The sequence below is a fragment of the Bidens hawaiensis genome, unplaced genomic scaffold (genome assembly GCF_021521415.1).
Source record: "Bidens hawaiensis isolate Kalapana, Puna unplaced genomic scaffold, B.hawaiensis_p1.1 tig00010382_1, whole genome shotgun sequence".
Classification (NCBI taxonomy): Eukaryota; Viridiplantae; Streptophyta; class Magnoliopsida; order Asterales; family Asteraceae; genus Bidens; species Bidens hawaiensis.
Genome location: NW_027491787.1, coordinates 587,440 through 609,720, shown reverse-complemented (window position 1 = coordinate 609,720; position 22,281 = coordinate 587,440). Strand labels below are relative to the sequence as shown.

General features: G+C 36.9%; 1 protein-coding gene across 3 annotated transcripts; it reads right to left on the bottom strand.

The window, feature by feature from the left end:
* Window positions 1–8,913, bottom strand: LOC143534958 (katanin p80 WD40 repeat-containing subunit B1 homolog KTN80.2-like). Of its 3 annotated transcripts, none has more exons than XM_077029323.1 (19): window positions 8,545–8,913; window positions 6,993–7,123; window positions 6,468–6,585; window positions 6,063–6,289; window positions 5,887–5,989; window positions 5,680–5,750; window positions 5,518–5,592; window positions 5,299–5,442; window positions 5,012–5,174; window positions 4,482–4,895; window positions 4,345–4,401; window positions 3,402–4,252; window positions 3,167–3,298; window positions 2,786–2,860; window positions 2,589–2,701; window positions 1,870–1,986; window positions 1,722–1,790; window positions 1,365–1,642; window positions 1–109 (listed from the first exon to the last, which is right to left on the bottom strand). In XM_077029323.1, exons 1-18 carry the CDS (start codon window positions 8,567–8,569, stop codon window positions 1,582–1,584), a joined length of 2,946 nt encoding a protein of 981 aa, XP_076885438.1. In that variant the 5' UTR covers window positions 8,570–8,913; the 3' UTR covers window positions 1–109; window positions 1,365–1,581. The 3 variants fall into 3 exon arrangements, with proteins under 3 accessions (XP_076885438.1, XP_076885439.1, XP_076885440.1); XM_077029324.1 differs by having other exon boundaries at window positions 3,167–3,292; XM_077029325.1 differs by having other exon boundaries at window positions 3,167–3,292; window positions 4,482–4,889; window positions 8,545–8,912.
* Window positions 8,914–22,281: the final 13,368 nt, after the last annotated feature.

Genomic DNA, 22,281 nt, shown 5'->3' with positions numbered 1-22,281 from the left:
AAAACTTCTTGAACCATATTCTCAATTTTAAACAACACATTTCTCTTTCAAAATACAATATTTCGCATCAATTTTTCTTCTACTTTACACATCATAATCATCTACACATCTTTATTCACCAATAGAGGTGGACAACAAAACCGGTTCCTGGAACCGGTTCGGTGGAACCGAACCGGAACCGAACCGGTTCCTACCCGTTTTTCGTAGGAACCGGTTCGGTTCCGTTTCAACCCGACGATCCGGGACCGGTTTGACATGTTTGGAGGTGGACCGGGTAGGAACCGGAACCGAACCGGAACCGGTTCGACCGGAACCGGTTCGGAACCGGTTATAGCCGTTGGAGTGGTTCTAGCCGTTGGGAAACGGTTTTATGGCCGTTTTTTGACCGTTGGGGTCAAAAATGGCCGTTTTTTTGGCTCCCCAAACACCCCACTACTAGTATAAATAGGTATTTGATGTAATGGGTTCATCACAACACTCAAAACGCAAACCCGAACGCAAAAAAATACAAAAAAACGCTATTACAACGTTCTGAGTTCTCTAATCTCTTGTTTTCTCTTCTTCTATATTCATATTTGTTGTTATGGCTGCCTCACAATCATCGGTTGGTCAAGGTTCCACCGCCGGACCAAGTTTCGTTCGCATTGTACCTCATAATCGTAATCAAGAGATTTGGTGCAATTGGGATTTGGTTGAATTGAGTGACCATTCATTGAAGGCTCGGTGCAAGTTTTGTGGGATTTATTTAAACCCACTTTCGAATTCAAATTTGAAGAAACACATCGAAAGACCGTAAATAAAATGAATTTTATGTTAATTGTTTTTTTTATTTAACATGTTATACAAATACGAATCGTATAACACCGCTCTTGATTATAATTCAGCATTTGACTTGCGTAAGCCAAAAGACTATAATACATAGCAAACTCAACAAATGTAACACGATACAGATTTAAGTTCACCATTACACGATACACGATACAGACTAATCAATTCAAACACGCTGACACTCATAGCATTAAGTTCAATATGTTGTTTACCATTGCTCTGTGGGTGAACAACAAAAGTAGCATGAGCCTCTTCAGAAATCAGAAGAACACAAATCATCACCTACACAAGCAGCGGAAACGAAAAACGAAAAAAAAAATAATATTTTACACTGTAACCGGTTGAAACCGGTTACAGTGTAAGAACCGGTTTAGGAACCGGTCGGAACCGGTTCCACCGGTTCCGGGTCCGAGGGTTGGGGAACCGGTTCGGTTCTCTAACCGGTTCGACCATGGAACCGGTTTAAACAGTGACGTTGACTAATGGAACCGGTTCTGAACCGGTTCCGGTTCCTTTGACCAACCCGATTTGATCACCTATATTCACCAATACAAATTAAATATCACAATCATCATCTATTTACACAAAATATTACATATGCTATGATTATTTTAGCACGAACTCATGTTCCATCCGCACTGGCTTCCTTCGATCAGCCCCAGGCCGGCATAACTTTTAGTTGCAGCCCCGACCCGAAGATGTTGTAAAATGAAAGAAGACCATTAAACAAAACTGTGAGGTGTTTAGAAGGAATTATGATTTTTGGAGAACGATATTTAGTTCTCGAGCACATCTTGCTGGCAAACCGCCTCGCCTACATAACAAAGATCATGGTGTTGGAAGTTTTTTAGATACCGTTATTATTTTGTTATTCTAACAAAAACATGTTTTACCTTGTAATATCGGGGAGACACTTGCGAATCTTCTGAAGCTGAATGTGACATTCATTGCAGCATTCAAGTCTGTCATGTTTCAGCAGATCGTTAGTTGGTGTTTAAGAACTAAAAAATTGAAAAAAAAAGTGGAATCAACAAAAGATACCTTTTTTCTGCATGAAGATCAACACCGACAGTCGGAGGTGCTGAAATTGTTGAGCTGATTACGGGTCCAAAGACCGCCACAAGCTTTAATAACAGTTCCAGTGACACGCTTATATGCCTGCATGATTGATAGTTTCAGTTTTATATGTTTTAGAAGTTATTATTCACAATCGATTATTTAGAATCCTAAACTATGATCTTAATTTTTTTTTAAATCCATTTGCATATATAAGCACTTATAATTTATATATAAGGCATCATGTGTGGGCATATAATTTATATTTGTGTGGTGCGCGCATATAATTTATATACGTGTGGGCCCTACTTGCGGTGCGCACATATAATTTATATACGTGTGGGCCCTCGGGTGGGCAAAAGTGAAATTGCACTAATTTTGACGTTATTTTACTAATTTCGTGAAAATAACGTTAAAAGTGGCGGAAGGTTAATCAAGCTTCATGTGGTGGCGTTGATGGCCGAAAGACAAGGGTGCATGTGCCTTATGTCTAAGGCTTAATGCAAAACTACTATCGAGCCGGGGGTCTCACCGGAAGCAGCCTCTCTATTCCTACGGGGTTGAGGTAAGGCTGTCTACATCTTACCCTCCTCAGACCCTACCATAGCTTTGCTATTGGTGGGATTTACTGAGTACGACGACGACGGCGACGGCGACGGCGAGGACGATGACGATGATGACGATGATGATGATGATGCACTTACCGCTCAGTTTTGCTATCCAGTAAATCTAAAAGCACCGGAAGCAAGGAAGAGAAGTGATCTAGTGTGAGGGACTCCATTTTTTCCATCAGAACATTGACCACGTCCGCCTGAACCTGAAATAATAGTCAACATTCAGAATGTCAAAACTTCAGGCGGTCAAGTTTCACCAAAATTAAGCAATGAATAGTAATACTTACAGCATGATCTGGCAACTTCCGCAAGGCGTTAATAGCACCCTTTGTGTCATTTTGCCCCCAAAAATGCCTTACCACCTAAAGAACACAATAACATTAATCACGCTTCATAAATAAAAAAAATATTTATTGTTCGATAGTAAATAAATATTTAAAACATTGCAACCAAAAATATTTTTTTTGAAAATAATTATTTTTTTTAATAAATAAAAAAAAATATCACATTTTCAATAAATAAAAAAAAAAAATTTAGTAAAATAAGCACAATAACAATATTTTCAAAAATATGTTACATGACAATTCTGAAAAGGTTAATAAGAAACTTATGAAAGATGAATCATTGTTTAAAAGTAAAAAAAAATTTATGAACCAAACGGAAGATACCTGGAGTTTAGTTAAGCGAGCCCGGAGGCTACTTACAAACACGTCATGATTTTGCAACAAATAATCCGCCACATCATCATCTTTTTTAGACATCAAACCTCTCCCAGTAGTCTGTGGGCCATCATCCTGCCACTTGTCAACATTATAAACAACTTTCACATTACAGCAAAAAAAACAAAAGACTTCATACCAGTTAAAACTAACAAGGTTATTTTACGCCAAAGAAGAAACTTACCAGTAAAGGAGATGATTTAGCTTTCTGAGGAACCATACGAGTGGGAGTATCATGTCTGGGGCCCACCACGACGGGTGAAGTTTTAGTTGTTCTTTCAGGCATCATGCGAGGGGAAGCATTGGATCGTTTTGTAACGAGCATTGGAGAAGGTCTGCCTCTTTCTTGCATTACACGGCGAGAACTCACAGATCTCTGCACGGGTGAGACCTTACCTTTCTCAGGAAGTAGCATACTAGGAGCGGTCCTTGGTCTCACAGGGGAGGCACTAACTTCCTCAGATTTAATGGCCGGGCCCACATCACGTTTTGTTACCATCGGGGATGATTTAGCCTCAACTACCACATTAGACACCACATCAGGTGTCTTTATGGACATCTTGGGTGGTTTAGCTTCTTGTTCTTCAGAAGCCACCACATCAGGTGTCTTTACTGGCATTTGGGAGATTTTAGCTTCGGCTGCATTAACTGACTGATTTACCCTTGTCGGCCTCTTGGGTGGTTTAGCTTCAGGTTCTTCAGAAGTCACTACATCAGGTGTCTTTACTGGTATCTGGGAGATTTTAGCTTCAGGAATTTCACAAGGGGCTGGATTAAATGACTGATTTACCCTTATGGGAATCTTGGGTGTTTTAGCTTCAGGTTCTTCGGAAGCCGCCACATCAGGTGTCTTAACTGGCATTTGGGAGGATTTAGCTTCAGGTATGGCACAAGGTACTGCATCAAATGACTGATTTACCCTCTTGGTAGGTATATCTGTGTTGGTATCAATGATTGGAGTTTCATCAGTATTCAGTTTTTCTCTCTTTTCAAATCTCTCAACTAGGCTGCGAGTCCTTCCATGCACAACTGCCACTGCATGATGGAATAAAATGTTGCACAATTATTATTTAAAACCCTAATATTGCATACTTGAGCAACACACAAATATATAGTTAATGGGCTACCTCCATTGACATATTTAACAGGTTTCGACTCTTTGTTTGATTCAACAGACCTGTCACCTGAAACGAACAAAGCCATTGCAAGTTAACATCACATGATTAAAGCTCTTATTTGTATGATTAACAAGTGAGAATATTACGGTTTTCTTGCGGACATGTATCTGGAGATGAAGGCTTTTGGATCTCTTTTGTGACACATGTAGAGATAGAAGCTTTCTCATTGGAAGAATCAACAGCAGGAGCATCTGTTACAAGCCTTTTTTGAAAGTTTGCAAGTGTAGCAGTATCTGATCCAGTTTTTAATCCAGAATCAACGGTTAACGATATCCCATCTATATCTAGTTTAGTAGTTGATGGTCTCCTTCTATGAGATGGCGGCTTAAGTGATACAGCAATGCTTTCCTGTTCATTGGTCATTGATTCTCTTGAAGCAAATTTGGCTGCAGGAATTTGTTTTTGGGTACCCATGTTATCAATCTCTTTATTGATTTGTGGGATCATAACCGTCGGTAAAGAACCAGATTTTCTTGAAGAAACAGGCGTCATACCTACAGCTTGACATGAAACCACTAATTACAGCCTTGCAGATTACCTGTTTGCCCCTCATCATCAAAATGAAAGTGAAAAGATAAAAGAAAACTAAAAAAAGGAGAGCTAAATAACAACTTACTGTCCACGTATATATTCTTTATATCCTTTGTGTCGTCGTCTGATGACATAGCGGACCTTCTGGGACTCCCAATTCTCCCTTTTGAATCTTGTTGGAGATTTACTTTTGACTGCACACGGGTATTTTCCTCAGACAAGATGCTATGCGAATGTGGTTCAATAAGCTTCACAAACCAAAAATCAAAAAAGATAATAAACATTATATTAAGTAAAAAGATTAAAACCACTAAAGAGTCTAACTTAAAAGTTGAAACCAATAATACAAAATTCAGATCATGGAATAACTACCGAAGTGTCTGCCACCCAAACTGCAACAGCATTCTGATAATATGAACATCCTAAAAGTTTTCCATCATCAATGCAGAGGTCACCTAATGTTGACCACCCCATATCAAGAGCATCATGACAAACAACCGGCTCCCATGAATATACCTGAAATTCAAAAGAGGGTTTACGTGTATTGTATCTTTCTAGAAAGTAATAAAACTAATGGAAAAGTTTTAATACCTTTAAACTGCCATCTAGCCCGCAAAAGAGAGTCCTCCCATCTGGATGAAAAGTAACTGCTCGTACGCCTGTTGCCTGAAAAATTAGAAGAGAATTATTACTTGAATAAACACATATATCTAGAATATTAAGAATGAATAAGGGAAATGAAACAATTGGTACCTCAGGTCGAGTTGATCCAATCAATTCAAAGGTCTCCAAGTCCCAAAATTTAACAGTTTTGTCTGAAGAACCTGGAACAAGTTATGGATAAGTTAAGCAAAGTGATCATGTCGGTTTTTTTAATGCTTTTCTATATGTTTCATGGTTCACATTAAAAAATATTATCAAGTAAAAAAATAAAACAAAACAAAACAAAATTAAGCATACCTGTTGCTAAAAGAAACTCAAGAGGATGAAAGTCCATTGATCGAATATGCCCTTCATGAAACTTGAATTCATGTAAAATCTTGCCAGCTGTTAAGTCCCATATCTGTCCAATAAGCAACAGTTAAAGGTTAAACATAATGATGATTCTTGATGCTGACATGACTGAAAGATTATACCTTTACAACATTGTCAAGTCCTCCTGACACCACCCAACGACCATCAGGACTAAATCTGATAGTACTAACTGCTCTTCTATGTCCTTTATATGTGTGAATGCAGCCTTTCTTTCTAATATCCCAGATCTTTAAATTAGTGTCCATGGAACCCGATGCAAAAAACTCACCAAAAGGATGAAATTCAAGAGCAGTACAATAGGATCGGTGTCCATTTAGCGTTCGAACCACTGCATTGCAAGAAAGTGTTGGGAATTAAGAAAAGATTATGTTTCAACAAGCACGTGTGTGGTATATATGTATATGTTTTTACATGACATTCTACATCTACATGTAATTATATTATACAGCTGATTTCAATTAATGACATTAGCTTTCATGTAAGAGATAATCGATTAACCAACGTACCCTTTGTTTCTTCAGACTCCCAAAGTTTTATCACTCCAGAAGAAGCTCCAGCAGCTACTAAAACTTCTGTTGAGTCAAAAGCTACAGACTCAATAGGGCTTGTGTGGCCACTTAGACTCTGCATCACACCACAAAGGAAACTATCATACTTCTAAAAGACTCATAAGTTCATCCTAAACTTACAAATAGGAATTAAAAGAAATATCCTATTTCAGCCATATTTATCCTAATGAATGTATAGTCAAAGGATGCTATGAACAATGCCATAAATTATTTTAGTAAGTAGCTTATATGTCTATGTACAGAATGTCTTCAAACTTTACGAGTAATAGACCTTAAGACATAAATATAATTGATATCTTATAAGTTGCAACTTTATAGTTAAAATAGTAGATTCTTGTAATAAGTTACCACTGCCGATAATTGAGTTGTTTGAAGGAAACTATATGCCGAATTTATATATAAAGTAAGGATGAAATCTATACGCAAACGGAACTGTTATAACTTCACAGTAAATTTACTAACCGTTGTAGCGGTTGGTTTCCCGATCGACCAAAGATTAACTTTCTCATCATCACCACCTGTAATGAAGTTTCGACGAGTCTTCTTCCCGATCTTTAGACAATTCACATTCGCTGTGTGCGCCACAAATTCCTCTATTTTTATTTTAGTCAAGAAATAACACATATACCGTCAACAAACTTTAACCATTATTAAATATTTCCATGCCTATATATCCCAACGAATTAACAAACACATTCAAAATATCAGAAGACGCCAACTAAGTTCAATTAATTCCGATTTTGGCCGGATTTGAACATCGACTGACTAATTGACTGATTAGCCCAAAATTAATCAGGAGGGTGGGGACTAGCGATTAATCGGGGATTAATCGGCACCTAGTCGGGATTTGTACAACACTGGCTTTAGATATATAGCTCGAAACGAGCCGAGCTCTCTGTAACGTAAACGAGCTTACACAGGCAATTAAACAACATAGATAGTAAGTCTGTTCTAATTAACACACATTTAAAACTCAGATATTTTCCACAAAAAAATGCCAGGTTCAATTGTGTATCTTACATCTTCTCAAAAAGTAGTCACAGGCAACTAATTAACACACATTTAAACATTTAAGGCCATAAACAAGTTACAATCCGAGGTCGTGCTTGAAATTTTACACACGAGCTGAATTCAAGCTTTAGAAATAGAGGTCGAAATGTGCCAAGCTTACACAGGCATTAATATACACATATAGCAAGTCTGTTCTATTTCTAGCATAAACTAAATAAAAATTAGTAAAATTAGGGCCACAAACTACCAAATTGAGCCAAAAAATCACAAATTCTCAACAGAAATGAAATGCTATCGGTCGAAGTTGAATATGTATGTATCCCCAATCTTCACTAATCTAGCTCAAGCCAGCTTGTGAGCCTAAACGAGCCTTTTATTAACAACAATTTTAGCATACATTTATCTAATAATTATCATATATAAAATTATGATAAAAACAAATTAAAATAATTATCAAACACAAAACGAGCCAAGCTCCAGCTTGAAAAATTGCTCACAAGCCGAGTTCCAGCTTTAGAAATAGAGCTCGAAACGAGCCGAGCTCGACCTTACAGGAAACTAATCAACATATACTGTAAATCTGTTCTATCTCTAGCATAAATTGAATAAAAACTACTAACAATTGAGGCCATAAACAAGCCGTGCTCGAGCTACAAAAAGTTAATCACGAGCCGAGTTCCAGCTTCAGAAATAGAGCTCGAAATGAGCCGAGCTCGAGCTCTCTGTAAATTAAACGTGCCGAGCTCGAGCTCTCTGTAAATCAAGCGAGCTGAGCTCAAGCTCTCTGTAAATTAAATTAAACGAGCTGAGCTCGAGCTCTGGTGTAATTTAAACGAGCTGAGGTCGAGCCTAGTCAAGCTCAGGAGCAGCTCATTTACATCCTTACACAGGCAATTAATCAACATATATAGTAAGTCTGTTCTATCTATCTCTAACACAAATTAACCAAAAATTAAGCCAAAATTATCACAAATTCACACTAAAAAACAACAAAAAAGGATACGCAACTTATATCCGCGTTTCGCCATCAGTACTCGGAATCGAATCTGAATTGAAATAATAATAATAATAATAATAATAATAATTAGGTTTTCCGGTGTCGGTGCGGTGGTGATGCTGAAGCTACCGACGGTACATACATACAAATAATAAATAATAAATAATGTATGTATAGATTTGAAATAATCGTTGATATACAACACTAGAGTCCAATGGTGAATCAGAAAACTAGTGAACAAAATTAAGCGGAGAAAGATTGAATGAATCGGTTGCTTTTGCAGAGAGTTTTGTTTTTGTTTGTTAGAAAGATATATGACGTGCAAACAACGTGTAGTGTGTGAGAGAGAAAGTAAATGTAGAGAGAGAAGTTTAAAAGAAAAGAAAGAAAAGAACGAGCGTTGTCTAACGTCTTCACACCATGATTGACGATACATAGATAGATTAGGAATTGAATTTAATTTTCGTTTGAAGGAGTGGTTGGGGGATGTATCCCTTTTGGAACGGGTTTTCTCCCTTTCCATTCAAACGGTTAAGAGCATCTCCAAGTTGTCGTTTGGCGTTTGCTCAAACTTTGGCATGCGCTTTACGCAAGGTAGTGGATTCACCAGGCTCGATTGAGAATTGGGTTGATATAATGCTAAATATATATGTTTCCCTTGTATATTTTATTTAATATTTTAATTGTTTTTGCTTGTTTTTAGTCGAGATTTGTATGATACTAACGTTTTTATATTTCGTAGGTTTCGGGATTTGATCGTGATTAAAAAGGGCGAAAAACGAGCTAAAACGAGCCGAAACGGAGATCCGGAACGCATCAGGAAGGAACCGGACAGAGAACCAGTCAGACCAGGCCGGTCGGACCGGCCCCCATGGAAGAGCACGCCACGCTGCGCCTAGGGGAAAGGCCAAAAGCCCTAGGCGCGGCGCCTAGGCACATCTGGGCTAGAGTTATTTCGTTTTTGCTTCTTGTCGGGCCTAGTTTTCGCAATTTAAACGCATTTAACTTAAACCTGACGGAACCTTAAGCCACCAGCCGATTTTGGGAGTTCTTGGAGGAGATTTTCGAGTTTCGTGGTGATTTTGAAGGCAAGAGGACAGCCGGTGAAGACTTATACATTCACGTTTTGAGATTACGGGTTTTATCGCCTTTAATCCTTCGTTCTTTAGATTTTCACCATGTTTTCGTTATTATTTGTTTTGTTTGATTTAGACTATATGATGCTAGGCTAAACTGATTGCCTAGGTCTTGATGAACCTTAGTTCGGTTTGATTTTATTTGTATTTTCGTTTCGTTATGGATTTTATGTTCTAAGTAAACTGTTAAGTTTGATTTAATTGATGCGTATGATTGCTTGGTTTTGTTTACTTGAATTTATTGTTTTACATTGCCTTTGTTGATTGTTTCATAGGATAGGGCTTTGTTAGGTCATTTACTGTGTGTTCTTGGCTAGTTTATGATTAATATGCATTAAAATCATGGAAACAATAAAATCAAGTAAACAGATAAAAGTGAGCTGCTAGTCTAAAAAACTGTAAAGTGATAGGCTATTAATAGATCTTTGTTTGTCGAGATTGCTAGATTTAGTTCTTCGTAAGGAGTCCGTCTAGATTTGATTGTCAGCTTAGTCTATTAAATTAATTGTGTTTGCTTTGCTATCTTTTGAATTCAGCGATGTAAGGTAGGTTTTCGCCATAAAAGATTCTTAGACATAAGCGATTAAGTAACCGTAAGGAAGTTTAATATAAAACTGGTGAGTCTTATAACTTGTTAGAAATCCATAGACGTCTTCTTGAAGTTCAAGGGTCCTGTTCGGGTTTTCTGTCAAGGGTCTATTCTATGATCCCAGTTCCATAACTTTCGTTTTTTCATTTAAATTAATAACCGTAACTTTGGGGATTCTGGCCTGAGTAGTTATTTTCATCATCTGAATTAATCCAAGTTTTCTAAATTGTTTATTAGTTAAATTAAATTAGGTTAAGTTTAATTAATTAATTAGTTTAAAGTAATGATTATGTTTTATTATTATTTTATTAATTAGGGTTTGTTTTAATTAGTTTTAATAATTAGTTTAAATTCCCCCTCAAATATTATTAATAAATAGTCGTGTCTTGTAGTTGAGTCTAATTTGCTAGTTTCGTAATTTAAAAAGTCTCGTGGGTTCGATATCCGGACTTACTTAGCTGTACTAGAGTCTATCGGTCCACTTGCCGGTTAGTAGTTTAAGTTAAGTTTAAGGGTCTAGAGTATTACTTAGTGTCTATATTAGTATAATTTTAGTTAATAATTATTTGACTACTTTTAGCACATCATGGGTCAAATTACTATTGTTTCCGCGTTGTACTTTAAGGGTGGTGAAACCTTCCACTAGGCAGGAACGCAGGTCAGGGAATCGAAAGTCTTTGCAATGTAGTAGCATTCAGCAAGCACTTGCGGTGTGGAAAGATGGATCTGGTTTTGCTGACTTGGTTCTTTCTCTCTTTGATAACGTGGGGGGAAGCACTTTTTCTAAAAAGAGGTGGGAGTGGAGGAGGGTTCTGAAAACAGCCTCAATATTAAACAATGTCTCAGGAAAGTCAGAGATGGTCATTTCTCAGCTGCAGTCAAGGTATTATGCTCAAGTGGGGTTGCCCTTCTCGGAGATTCAACCATGAAAGCCCTCATTGATAAACAACCAGTGGTGCTGCCTCCGTCCTTGCCTTCTAGCTCTGTCGCCCTGCCTACTCTCTCTGTGGATGGGGACTGTGTGCTTAGATGTATCCGATCATTTCCTAAAGGGACCTCATGCGGGAGAGACGGGATGCGGGCGCAACACTTGTTGGACGCTCTTAGCGGTGATGGATCAGTGACTTCCATGGGTCTGCTCTCAGTCATCACTGAAGTCGTCAACTTATGGCTAGGGGGTCTGTGCCCCAAGGTGCTCGCTGAGTTTATTGCTTCGGCCCCCCTTACCCCTTTATTAAAGCCGGATAATGGAATTCGGACCATTGCTGTGGAGGCTATCTGGCGTAGGTTGGTTTCTAAAGTGGCTATGAAGATGGTTGGGAAGGAAATGACTCAGTATTTATGGCACTTTCAATTTGGGGTAAGGACCCCTAATGTGACATTCGTCAAATTTGAGTCTCGTTCTATATTCATTTTTTTGTAATCTTTTTGTAACATGCTGATTTATTTCGCGTTTATTTTAAATAAGTTATACTTCGTAATTGTGGTTAAACTTGTAAATTCGAATCGGAATTCATCAACTCATTGATACTATCACTCTAGCGTGTGCGAGGTTTGTCAAAATAAAGTTATTTATAGTTTATAAGCTCGGTTAAATAAACTCTAGGGGCTAAAGTGGATTTCCTTAAACCTATTCAAGATTTAAACCATTTATAACTAAATACCAAACTTGAGGGGCCAAAAACGTAACATTTATACCCACCTATAAAAAGAACAAACCCTAACCCTATTTCATAAACATCAAGCCGCCACCCCTCCCTCTTGCCGATTTCCGGCGACCGATGAGGAATTCCGGCCGCCGCCGCAGCCACCTTCGCCGGCCACCATCATCTCCTTCCTCACATCCGAACACCACCCACCACCTCCACCGCTGCCATCACTCCAGCCGCACCACCACCACTTCCCTTTTCCCCTTCTCGGCTTTCCGGCAGCTCCGCAACACCCCCTCATTCCCTCCTTTCGTTCTCCAGCGAGCTCTCCCCCCCCCCCCCCCCCGCGCGTTTTTTTCAGGCAGCTGCCATGGCCCCCGGTGCTCCGGCCACTATCTTCTCCCTCTCGGCTCTCTCCCTCTCGCTCTCTCTGTCTTCGTATCTCTCTCTTTCTCTCTCTACCTCTCTATCTCTCTCGTGTTGTCTCTCTCTCTCTTACTCCATCTCTCTCTCGGCTCTGCCGGAAATTTGCTCCGGCAACCCTCCGTGTCTTCATCTCCGACGACCTCATAATCACCTAATAGGTAAACTAATTCGGGTTTTGTTATTATTAATTTTCATGTTGATTGTCGGATTCAAATTGTTAATAAATGGATATATTGTTTGGTTATAACGAGTTGGATTGGATATAGTGTTGTTTTGAATTTGATTAGGGGTTTAAATTTAACAATTGTTATTTTGGTTCGGTTGGTTATACACAAGTTGTTGAGCTAGAGGTCTCGGGTTCGGGTCTCATCCTAGACCGGTTTTGGCATTATTTTTATATTTAACAAAATTGTATTACTATTAATACTAACATTACTACATAAAAACTATTATTAGTATTAATATGTTGAGTTTACTATTATAGGTATTTATTATTAATATTATTATTACCATTATTATTATAAATATTGAAGTTAAAACTATTATTAACAAGATTATTATTATTATTATTATTATAAATATTAAAATTGTTATTAATATTATTAAATGTCATATTATTATTATCTATTAAAAATCATATTTTATCATTAATTACTAGCAATAATATTAATATAGTTATTTTGTGAACTCGTTTAGAAATCGAACTGACATCGAGTATAGTATCATTATTTACTATCAATATCATTACTTATTATTATTACTATTTTTATCAACAACACCTTAAAATTAATACCAAGATTTTATTCTTTACTATCATTATTAGTATTAATAATAATAATTATTGTTATAATTATTATACTATATTAGTATTATTAAAAATAATTATTGTTTTTATTATTAACATCTTTATCTTATGTATATATATATATACATATAAACATATATATATATATCTATCATATCTTTTTAGAATTATTATTATCATTAATAATATTATTATAAACTTTATTATCAATTCTTTCTTTTTATAAAAAACCGAACCCTTGTTTTAAACCCGTCTTGCTTATATTTAATATTGGTTAATTATTTAAAAGCTCAATAAAATAATATTATTTTATTTTAATTGTCATTTAAGTACGAGTCCCTAACCATTAACAAATTAACCGATAATCCGATTTACAACCGAACCTTTTGTTCAATGTTTCAAATATAGTTTCACAAAAGTTCAAGTTCATTAATATATTTTATTTATTTGTTTTCAATTAGCTTTCAAGTCGGATTTGTTCATTTCGTTCACAAGCTTTTATATGTCGATCATTTATTATTTCCCGATTCGTCAATCGAGGTGAGTACTTTCATACCCCTTTTTCCATCTTTCGTTTTGGGGTGACATTTCATACTTATCAAACTAAATGCTTTAATTACTTGCATCTTCAACCCACAAACGTGATTGTATACCTTACTTGAATAATTGCTCGATTTGGTGTTGTATGCTTATTTGACTATGTGTTTACAGCTTTTGGATGGTGAAACTATAAATCCTATACCATTTGGCAATGGCAAGGTGTCGTTAACGTATGCTATTAACGATAACTATAAATCCTAGACTACTCGGCATCCCCTTGTAGTTAGGTGGTGCTAATGTAAGCTTATTAGCAACTGTCATAAAATCCTAGACTAATTGCCAATAGCTAGGTGTCGCTAACTTGTTTAGCAATAACTATTTATTCTAGTTTATAGCTCTTATTTATTGTTTTGTATACAAGTTTTGTGGATTTTCATACTATACACTTATATGCTCAAACTTATGAATTGCTCACCAACCTTTGTGTTGACAAACTTTATTTTATGAAATGTTACAGGTTTGACTTTTGTTGACTCGAGTGCTTGACGGAAAACGTTACCAAGACCTTTAGGATATTAGCAAAACGAACAATATAATTATTACTTGTATTCAGTTTGTTTGTGTAGACGAGAAGTGTTGTTTATCGATTTGTTGAAATAAAATGAGTTAAATGAATATTGTCACTTTAAATAGTGTCTTGTGTATTTGTCCAATCACGTTGTACCCCGACATGTTCCGCTTCACAGCGCGAACCGGTTTCTTAACTCCTTTCACACGGACGGTTCTTTAGCTATGCTTACCGTGGACTTCTCCAACGCCTTCAATATAGTCGACCGCACAACCCTTCTCAGGGAGGTTCATCATCATTGCCCGTCTATCTATATATGGGTCTAGTTCCTTTATTCCCAGCCGGCTAGGTTGTACGTTGGTGATGACTGTATAGGGGCTACTACTGGGGTTCAGCAGGGAGACCCCCTTGGGCCCCTCCTCTTTGCCTTAGCTTTACACCCTCTTGTTCTTCGGGTACAAAATGACTGTAACCTCTCATTTCATGCTTGGTACTTGGATGATGGGACTATTATTTGTGGTGCCAACGAAGTCGCGAAAGCCCTAGACATTATCAGCTCGGAAGGGCCATCATTGGGGCTTCAACTTAATATTAAGAAAACCGAGTTTTTTTGTCCAGCGGGATTGGTAGACCAGAGAGAGGGGTAAAGCTCCTTGGAGGGGCTGTTAGTCGAGATCTCTACTTTATTAAGGAGTTGGCGAGGCGGAGAGCAGCTCGTGCGGTTGATCTTATGAAACTCTTACCTTGCCTTACGGATCCCCAGAGCGAACTCCTCCTGCTTAGGTCTTGCATGGGGGTTGCTCAGTTGCTTTTTGGGTTACGAACATGCCACCCCCATATGATGGATGACGCGGTATCCTGTTTTGATAAGGGGCTTCGAGAAGCCATCGAAGACATAGTTGTATGTGGAGGCCCGTTCTTTGGTGATCTTCAGTGGCGACTTGCATCTTTACCGATGCGCTTGGGGGGTTTAGGCCTTCTTTCGGCTCATGATGTTGGGGTTTATGCTTTTGTAGCGTCGAGGGATCAGTCTTGGAAGCTCCAGAATAACATCTTAAGGAATAGCGGAGTTGTCGACCTAGACTCAGACTACGTGCAGGCCCTGGAACGCCTAAATGGCGCTCTCCCAGACTTTGACATTGGCGGTTTCTCTAATAAGGACACCGCCCCACCAAAGCCTCAAAAAACTTTGGCGAATGCCCTTTTTGGCAAAATCGCTCAGAGCCTGGGAGAAGTTTTTGGATTGTCCCCCCGACAGAAGGCGGTTATTGAATGCTTACAAGGTCCTCATGCCCAAGATTTTCTGACCGTTATCCCGATTGATGGCTTGGGCCAAAGCATGTCTACGGTCGAGTATAGGGCCATTTTTAAGTACCGTTTGATGGTCCCAATGTACCCAGAAGACGAAACATGTCCGATCTGCCGTAAGGCTTGCCTGTATAAATTCGGAGAGCATGCGGTTCATTGCAAGGAGATGCCTGGGTTCAAATACCGACATGATTGGGTGTGGGACGTTCTTTGGGACATCTTAAGGCGGGCTGGGATATCAGCTAAAAAGGAAGCCCCCGTAAACTTCCTTACAGACCCCACAGAAGGGAGATCCACTCTACGACCGGCAGATTTGCTCGTATTTGGTTGGGCCGGGGGAAAACACGCTTGTGTTGACCTCACCGGGGTATCTCCTTTAGCTGGTTTGAGGGATAATGGGTTTGTAGCTGGGCAAACAATGAAAATGGCTGAAACAAAGAAGGTGGAGAAACATGCTAAAGCCTGCGAAGAGAACCAACATGTTTTTGTCCCTCTGGCTTTCGATACCTTTGGCTCCTTGGCACCGGAAGCTATCCGTTTCCTAACCAGGGTCCAACGGGTTGTGCATAGCAGTGTGTTGACTCCAAAGGAGCAGTGGTATGTCTTTAGCAAGTTAGGGTTTGCAATTCAGAAAGGGGTGGCGGCGCAGCTTGTTTCCCGCCTACCTGCTATGTTGATGTAATATCTATGTTTCTTATTAACTATATACAAACCATTAAAATTGGTAAAAAAAAAAAATCATTTGACTAGATTACCCTTGGTTTTTTCTCCTTTACTTTTTTAACGGTTTTCTCTGAGTCTATACGTGACGAGATTGTAATTCTATCTAGTTATTTGACGTTGCATGTGACAAGATTTTAATTTTATCTAGTTATTTGACGTCTCATGTACGACACAAAAATCTCTCTAGATGGAAGCCCTAACAACTGGGTGGAACCGCCCTCTTACGGGAGCCTCTGCTAGGAGAAGCAATTGGACTACCTCTGCTTGGGTTTTATTATGATATATAGATGGCAATTTAATTTAGACGTGACGAACGTGTCCTTGGGGTTTTTTTTCTAACAAAGTTCTTTTGATTTATCCGTAACGAGATTTCAGTCGTCCATAGCTATTTGACGATTCATATCCGACTTAAAAAATATCTTCGTGGGCAAAAACCCCTAACAACCACATAAAACCACCCTCTAACGTAAACGTCGAGGCTAGAACCATTAAGTCATAAGTCACGTGGTAAATTGTCCTTGGTTTTTAATATGAAAAATGGCAATTTAACTATGATGTGTGGAATAAATTGGATGTGGCTTAATGGTAAAGCACTCACTTTATTAGTGAGAGGTAGGGGGTTCAAACCTCGCTATCACCAATTTATATGGGAGATATGAGGGATGACCCTGGCTTGCCATGGTTCGAGTCCTGATCTCACCCGGTTTTACCGGCTCCTCATTGTCGTGCCATTTGGCATGCGTGGGGGTCGGGTTTTATCCGGTGAATCCCTCAATTGGTGGACCGCTAGGGGCTCCGTCCGTTCGGACTAGTGGCCGGCTCGGGATACCTTTAGCCAATGGGGGCCACGTACAGAGTACCCGACGTTACTTAGCTGGTCGTTTAAAAAGAAAACTATGATGTGTGGAAATTGTCCTTGGGTTTTTGTAACAGTATTTTTTCCAAGTCAATATGTGACGAGGTTTCAACACTCACTTTTGGTTGTTTGATGATTCATGTCAGATTCAAAATTCGTCGTAAGTAGAAACCTAACAATCAGGTAAAATCGTCTTTTACGCATGTGTTGAGGTTTAAACCAACGACCTCTTTTAGGAGAAAGAAATGATGAGGAACGTGGTAAATAACTGTCCTTGGGTTTTAATATCATTGATGGTGATTTAATTTTGAATTGACGAAATTGTCCTTGGGTTTCTTTAATGTGATGTGGTTTTAATTCCTGAGGTGTGAAATTGCGGATACATGTGATGTGGTCTAGCAGGGATTTTTCCATGGCTATAGAGAATCTTTTCTAAAATAATTATTTTTATATTAATTTTTAGAGTTGAATTGGTGTGAATCAAAATAATATTATCTAAAAAATAGTATTATTTTTTTGTTGACTGAAAGCATGTTTAATGTTTAACTAGTTCTTATTCTTGTGAATTAAATTGTGTTTATGACAGATAATTATATTTAAGACATAACATTTTTTATATACATAACTAGTTTTTATCTCTCGTATTACGGGGTCGTTTTATATTATTTGTTTTTAATATTTACTTATTTTTTGAATTTTTTATTGTATGAAATATAATACTATACTTATGGTTTGATATTAAATTGTTTCATAAATAAATGAGATGTTATAACCCGGTTTAAAAGCTATATGAGTTTGATGGTATCCAAGACCTGTTTATTTTTTTACTAAAAAATTGGTTTTTTAATTATAAATAACATATATCTTTTTTTTTAAATAAATCATATATTAATTTTTAGTATATTCCTACTTTATAGGATTTTTGTATCAAATATTTGGTGAGATTATTTATTTAATGAGATGTTATAACCCGTTTAAGAAATATCTGGGTTTGATAAGACACATACCCGTGATTTCGGGTCAAATGCATGAGAAGCCTCCATTTTAAAATCAAGCAAATCTGGTGACTCCAAACAAAAGGGGAGCGACCACATCGCGACACGTAGGATTTTTATGTTTTCGTTTATATATACTATATAGATAGATAGATAGATATAGATATTCTCTTGCTTTTAAACGATTTTAAATTTACCTTGAGCGTTACAATTATGTTTATCATATTAGTATACGGATGCTCGTTAATTTGTATTTTATGGTTCCTTTGTTCAGCTTCCTAAGTTTTATTTTTTTCGGTCAAAAGAAAAATGAAAATGGATTCAAATGGCTAAAAAAAGTTGAGTTGGTTTGGTTTTTGCTTAAAATCTAAGGTCTGTTTGGTTTGAGGTAATGAAATAGACGACGGAATGAAATGGACGTGGTAATGGATGGACAAACGAATGGAATGGGTTATTACCATTCCAATGAAATGTTTGGTTACCACATGGGAATGAAATGAATTATTACTTTATATTGTTGGTAGGTAAGAAAAAAATAAAAAAATAAAATTAAAATGGTAGTGGGTGGTGGTGGTGGCGGTGGAGCGGTGGCGGTAACAGTGGAGGTGGTGATGGCGGTAACAGTGGAGGTGGTGGTGGGTAGCGGTGACAGTGGGCGGCGTGTGTGATGGTGGGGCGATGATTGATGGATGCGGCAGGCGGCTGGAGGTGGTGGCTGGCTGGCACTGATGGCGATGGTTTGTGGAGGTGGGTGGTGGCGGCGGTTGGTGGTGGTGGTGGGTGTTGATGTTGGGTGGTGGTGGTGTTGGGAGGGTGGTGGAGGTGATAGGGTGAAGGAAAGAATGGAATGAAAAAAACATGGGGGTATGGATGGAATGAAATTGGGGTATTTTAGAGGGAATAGAATGAACTAGGTAATAAGTCATTTCATTCCTTTGGTCAACCAAACACACTAAAATCCATTCCCTCACAATAGGTCATTCCATTCCGTCCTCCATTCCTGCATACCAAGCGCTACCTAAAAAAAATCAATTTTATCTATTAACCCGGGTTAAAATATTTCATAAAATCGAATATAATGAAACATCATGTATAATGTTATTAAGTAGACGAATTTGTGAAGAATTTTAAACATTTAATATATATTAGTTATTGTATTTTTTGTTCCATATATTAAATAAGAAATGCAATATAAGAGGTGCACGTGGAGTAGGATAAAAAACTTAACAACTAAATGGGCTTGTTGATGTAACCACTAAAAGCTAGTGGCAAATATTTGTTCCTATACTTATAGGTCATGTTTATAACAATATATGATAAGGACATGTTACATGTAACATTATTCTTTTTAATAAATCATTTTATAGACATACATTTGAAATTATATCTTTTAAAAATTATATTTTCTTTACAAAGAGGTGGTTGTGTGTAAGGGTGAATCCAGATTGAGTTATAAGCGCCATATGATAGTAGTAAAAAAATGTTTTTACGCTATATTCGTAACTGGCAATCAAGTGAGCTAGTAGACTTTTAGACAACTATATCAGGCATTTCCAAGCAATGACATGTTAAGTCGCCTAAACATAGAAGTGGGGCATTTTGAAGAAGTTCTATTCTTTTATTTTATTATAAATTGTATGCTTTTATTGAAGTTTGTCAAAATTGGTTAATTTACGGTGACATGATTCAATAAAAAGGTCTATTTGAACATCCGAAAACAAACCTAAACATGTTAACATAATAACATGAGTAACAAAGTTCATTGATCCATGACGGGTATACATGCATGTGTATTTTTTATAATATAAATATAAATTACATAAATGAATAAAATGATGAGGGTACACTAGTCTTTATAGATTGAGTTGTACCAGATGGTTAGCAGGTGTACTTTCTTTCTTGAGTATGATATGCTTACCATCCTAACTTGACTCACATGCCTTAAAAACTACTCTTGTACAACATGTGTATGTGAATATGACTAATGATACCAAAAATAAAGCCTCACATGCATACTACAAAACAATAATAAATCAATTAAACATTGCATGCTGTAACTTCAGTAATAGTTGATTTTGAATTATTAATCTTAAATTGGAAAAAAAATATTCTTCTTATAAATACATAAAATCTAGAGGCATGTTACTTTGTTGTTTATATTCTTTTCCTTTGTCTAGTAGAAACCTTCACTGCAATATTATAAGGTATAAAAAAAATACTATTTTTAAGTAAAAGAACTATTATTAATAACTTTAAAAGATATTAAATATTACTATTTAAGAATAGTTTTTTTCTAGAAAGGGATCATGGGAGCACAACCTGTCTCTTTGCCCTCTGTTTCTTGCTCAGCATTTTTACTTTTGTTTAATCAATTAAATAAATGAAAAACACATGTCACCAAGAAGCTAGCTAAAAACATCATATTTTGATTTAGTAGAACCATAACTATGTGTGATTTTTTAAAACTTATAATAAAATATGAAGTTTATTTTGTAAAATTTAATCAAATATCAAAATTTGACCTACTATAAGAAAAAAATATGTGTAATTTTCAAGCTAATTAATAATATTTTTTTATTAAACAAATATATTATTAACATTTTCACAGGTACAAATTGGTCAGGCTTTTTAAAATACATTTCATATAATATAACTGAAGTAGTTTATATTCGTACATCATGTAGATTAACCAAAAAATATTTTTTCGAATTACATATTTAACACTAATATCATCGTCAAACACACCACGCATGTGGTCCGTCCACGTGTAGGCGAGGTGGTATATCACGGCGTGGTTTTTTGTCACGGCAAACCACCGCGAATTTTCAAGGACCACAACCAGTGGTGTTATAAGTCCCCTTTTTATAGTAAATAAATATATATTTCATACTAGATCTTGTTCATGTTATGTGACTTATGTCTTTTGAAACTCTCCGACATTTGTATTGTTTACTCACCAAACATACATTGAACCTAAATCCACACATGGGATCAAACTCCCCACATGTGGTCATCAAACCCATCTCATGTTTATGTCCAACAACATTTATAAAAAGCTAAGGTTTTAATATTGTGGTTAATAACCACATATTATTAGATGGGTCATCATACTATTAATAAGTTGTTTACACTAGTAAATGAGAGCACCACACATGCATAGATTAAAATTGTTTTTGTTAGTTATTAAAACCGATGTTCATGTATAGCCGTCCAAAAATGTTAATGATACAAAAATTATAAATTGTTACGTAAATGTGTAAGGGCCTGTTTGGCAATCTTGTGCTGAACTATTAAAAAATCTGGTCGGTTAAGAGGTAGCCACTGAATCATTAAGCGTGAATCTAAAACTTACACATTAAGAGGCTCCATAAACCGTTAAAAACAGCCTCAATCTAATATTCTTATTCTATAAGTGGTTTCCATTTGTTCGTTGGAAAAGTTTCGCTACTATTTTCACTAAACAAGGCTAATAACGACCGGTTGGATTTTATTTTCACTAAACGAGGCTATCAAAGACTCGTGGGATGATTAAGGAGGCGAGTCCTTCATTCTAGTCTTCTTTTATTTGTTACGACTTTCATTCTTTCGTTTGTTCATTTGAAAAGGGTCGCTTCTGTTTTCACTTAACGCAGCTAGCAGCGAATGCTGGTTTTTACTGAACTGGGCTATCAAGGATTAATGGGATGATTAAGGAGGAGATTCCATCATTCTAGTCTTCTTTTACTCATTGTGAACAAACATAACCTATAGAAACCGTCTAATGGAAATTTTGATCATCCTCCTTAAAAAATTCTATTACGTTACAGCCAATTATTATTATTATTATTATTATTATTATTATTATTATTATTATTATTATTATTATTATTATTATTAAGGCCATAGAGAGTATGTTCTTGCCTCTTGGACACGATGTAATGATTTGGTTTGAACTTTGGTTACCACCACAACAACGAACCACATTTTAGTCTTATCAGATGGGTTGCACAAACTTACGAAAATTAGTAACCTTTTTTGCTTGGATTTTGATAAGTGATAACTAGGGTGTAATTGCGTAAAGGGACGACTTGTTTTAAGCTTTACTACCGAAAGCTCGGCTGATTTCAAACTTTATTACTAAAGCTTGAGCTTGATTAATATGTGAGTAA

Coding starts and splice junctions, on each gene's coding strand:
- LOC143534958 (XM_077029323.1), bottom strand. CDS start 8,569: ATGGCGAAACGCGGATATAAGTTGC. Junction 7,124..8,544: donor GAAACGCGGATATAAGTTGC/GTATCCTTTTTT, acceptor AAATAAAAATAG/AGGAATTTGTGGCGCACACA. Junction 5,593..5,679: donor TTGGATCAACTCGACCTGAG/GTACCAATTGTT, acceptor CTAATTTTTCAG/GCAACAGGCGTACGAGCAGT.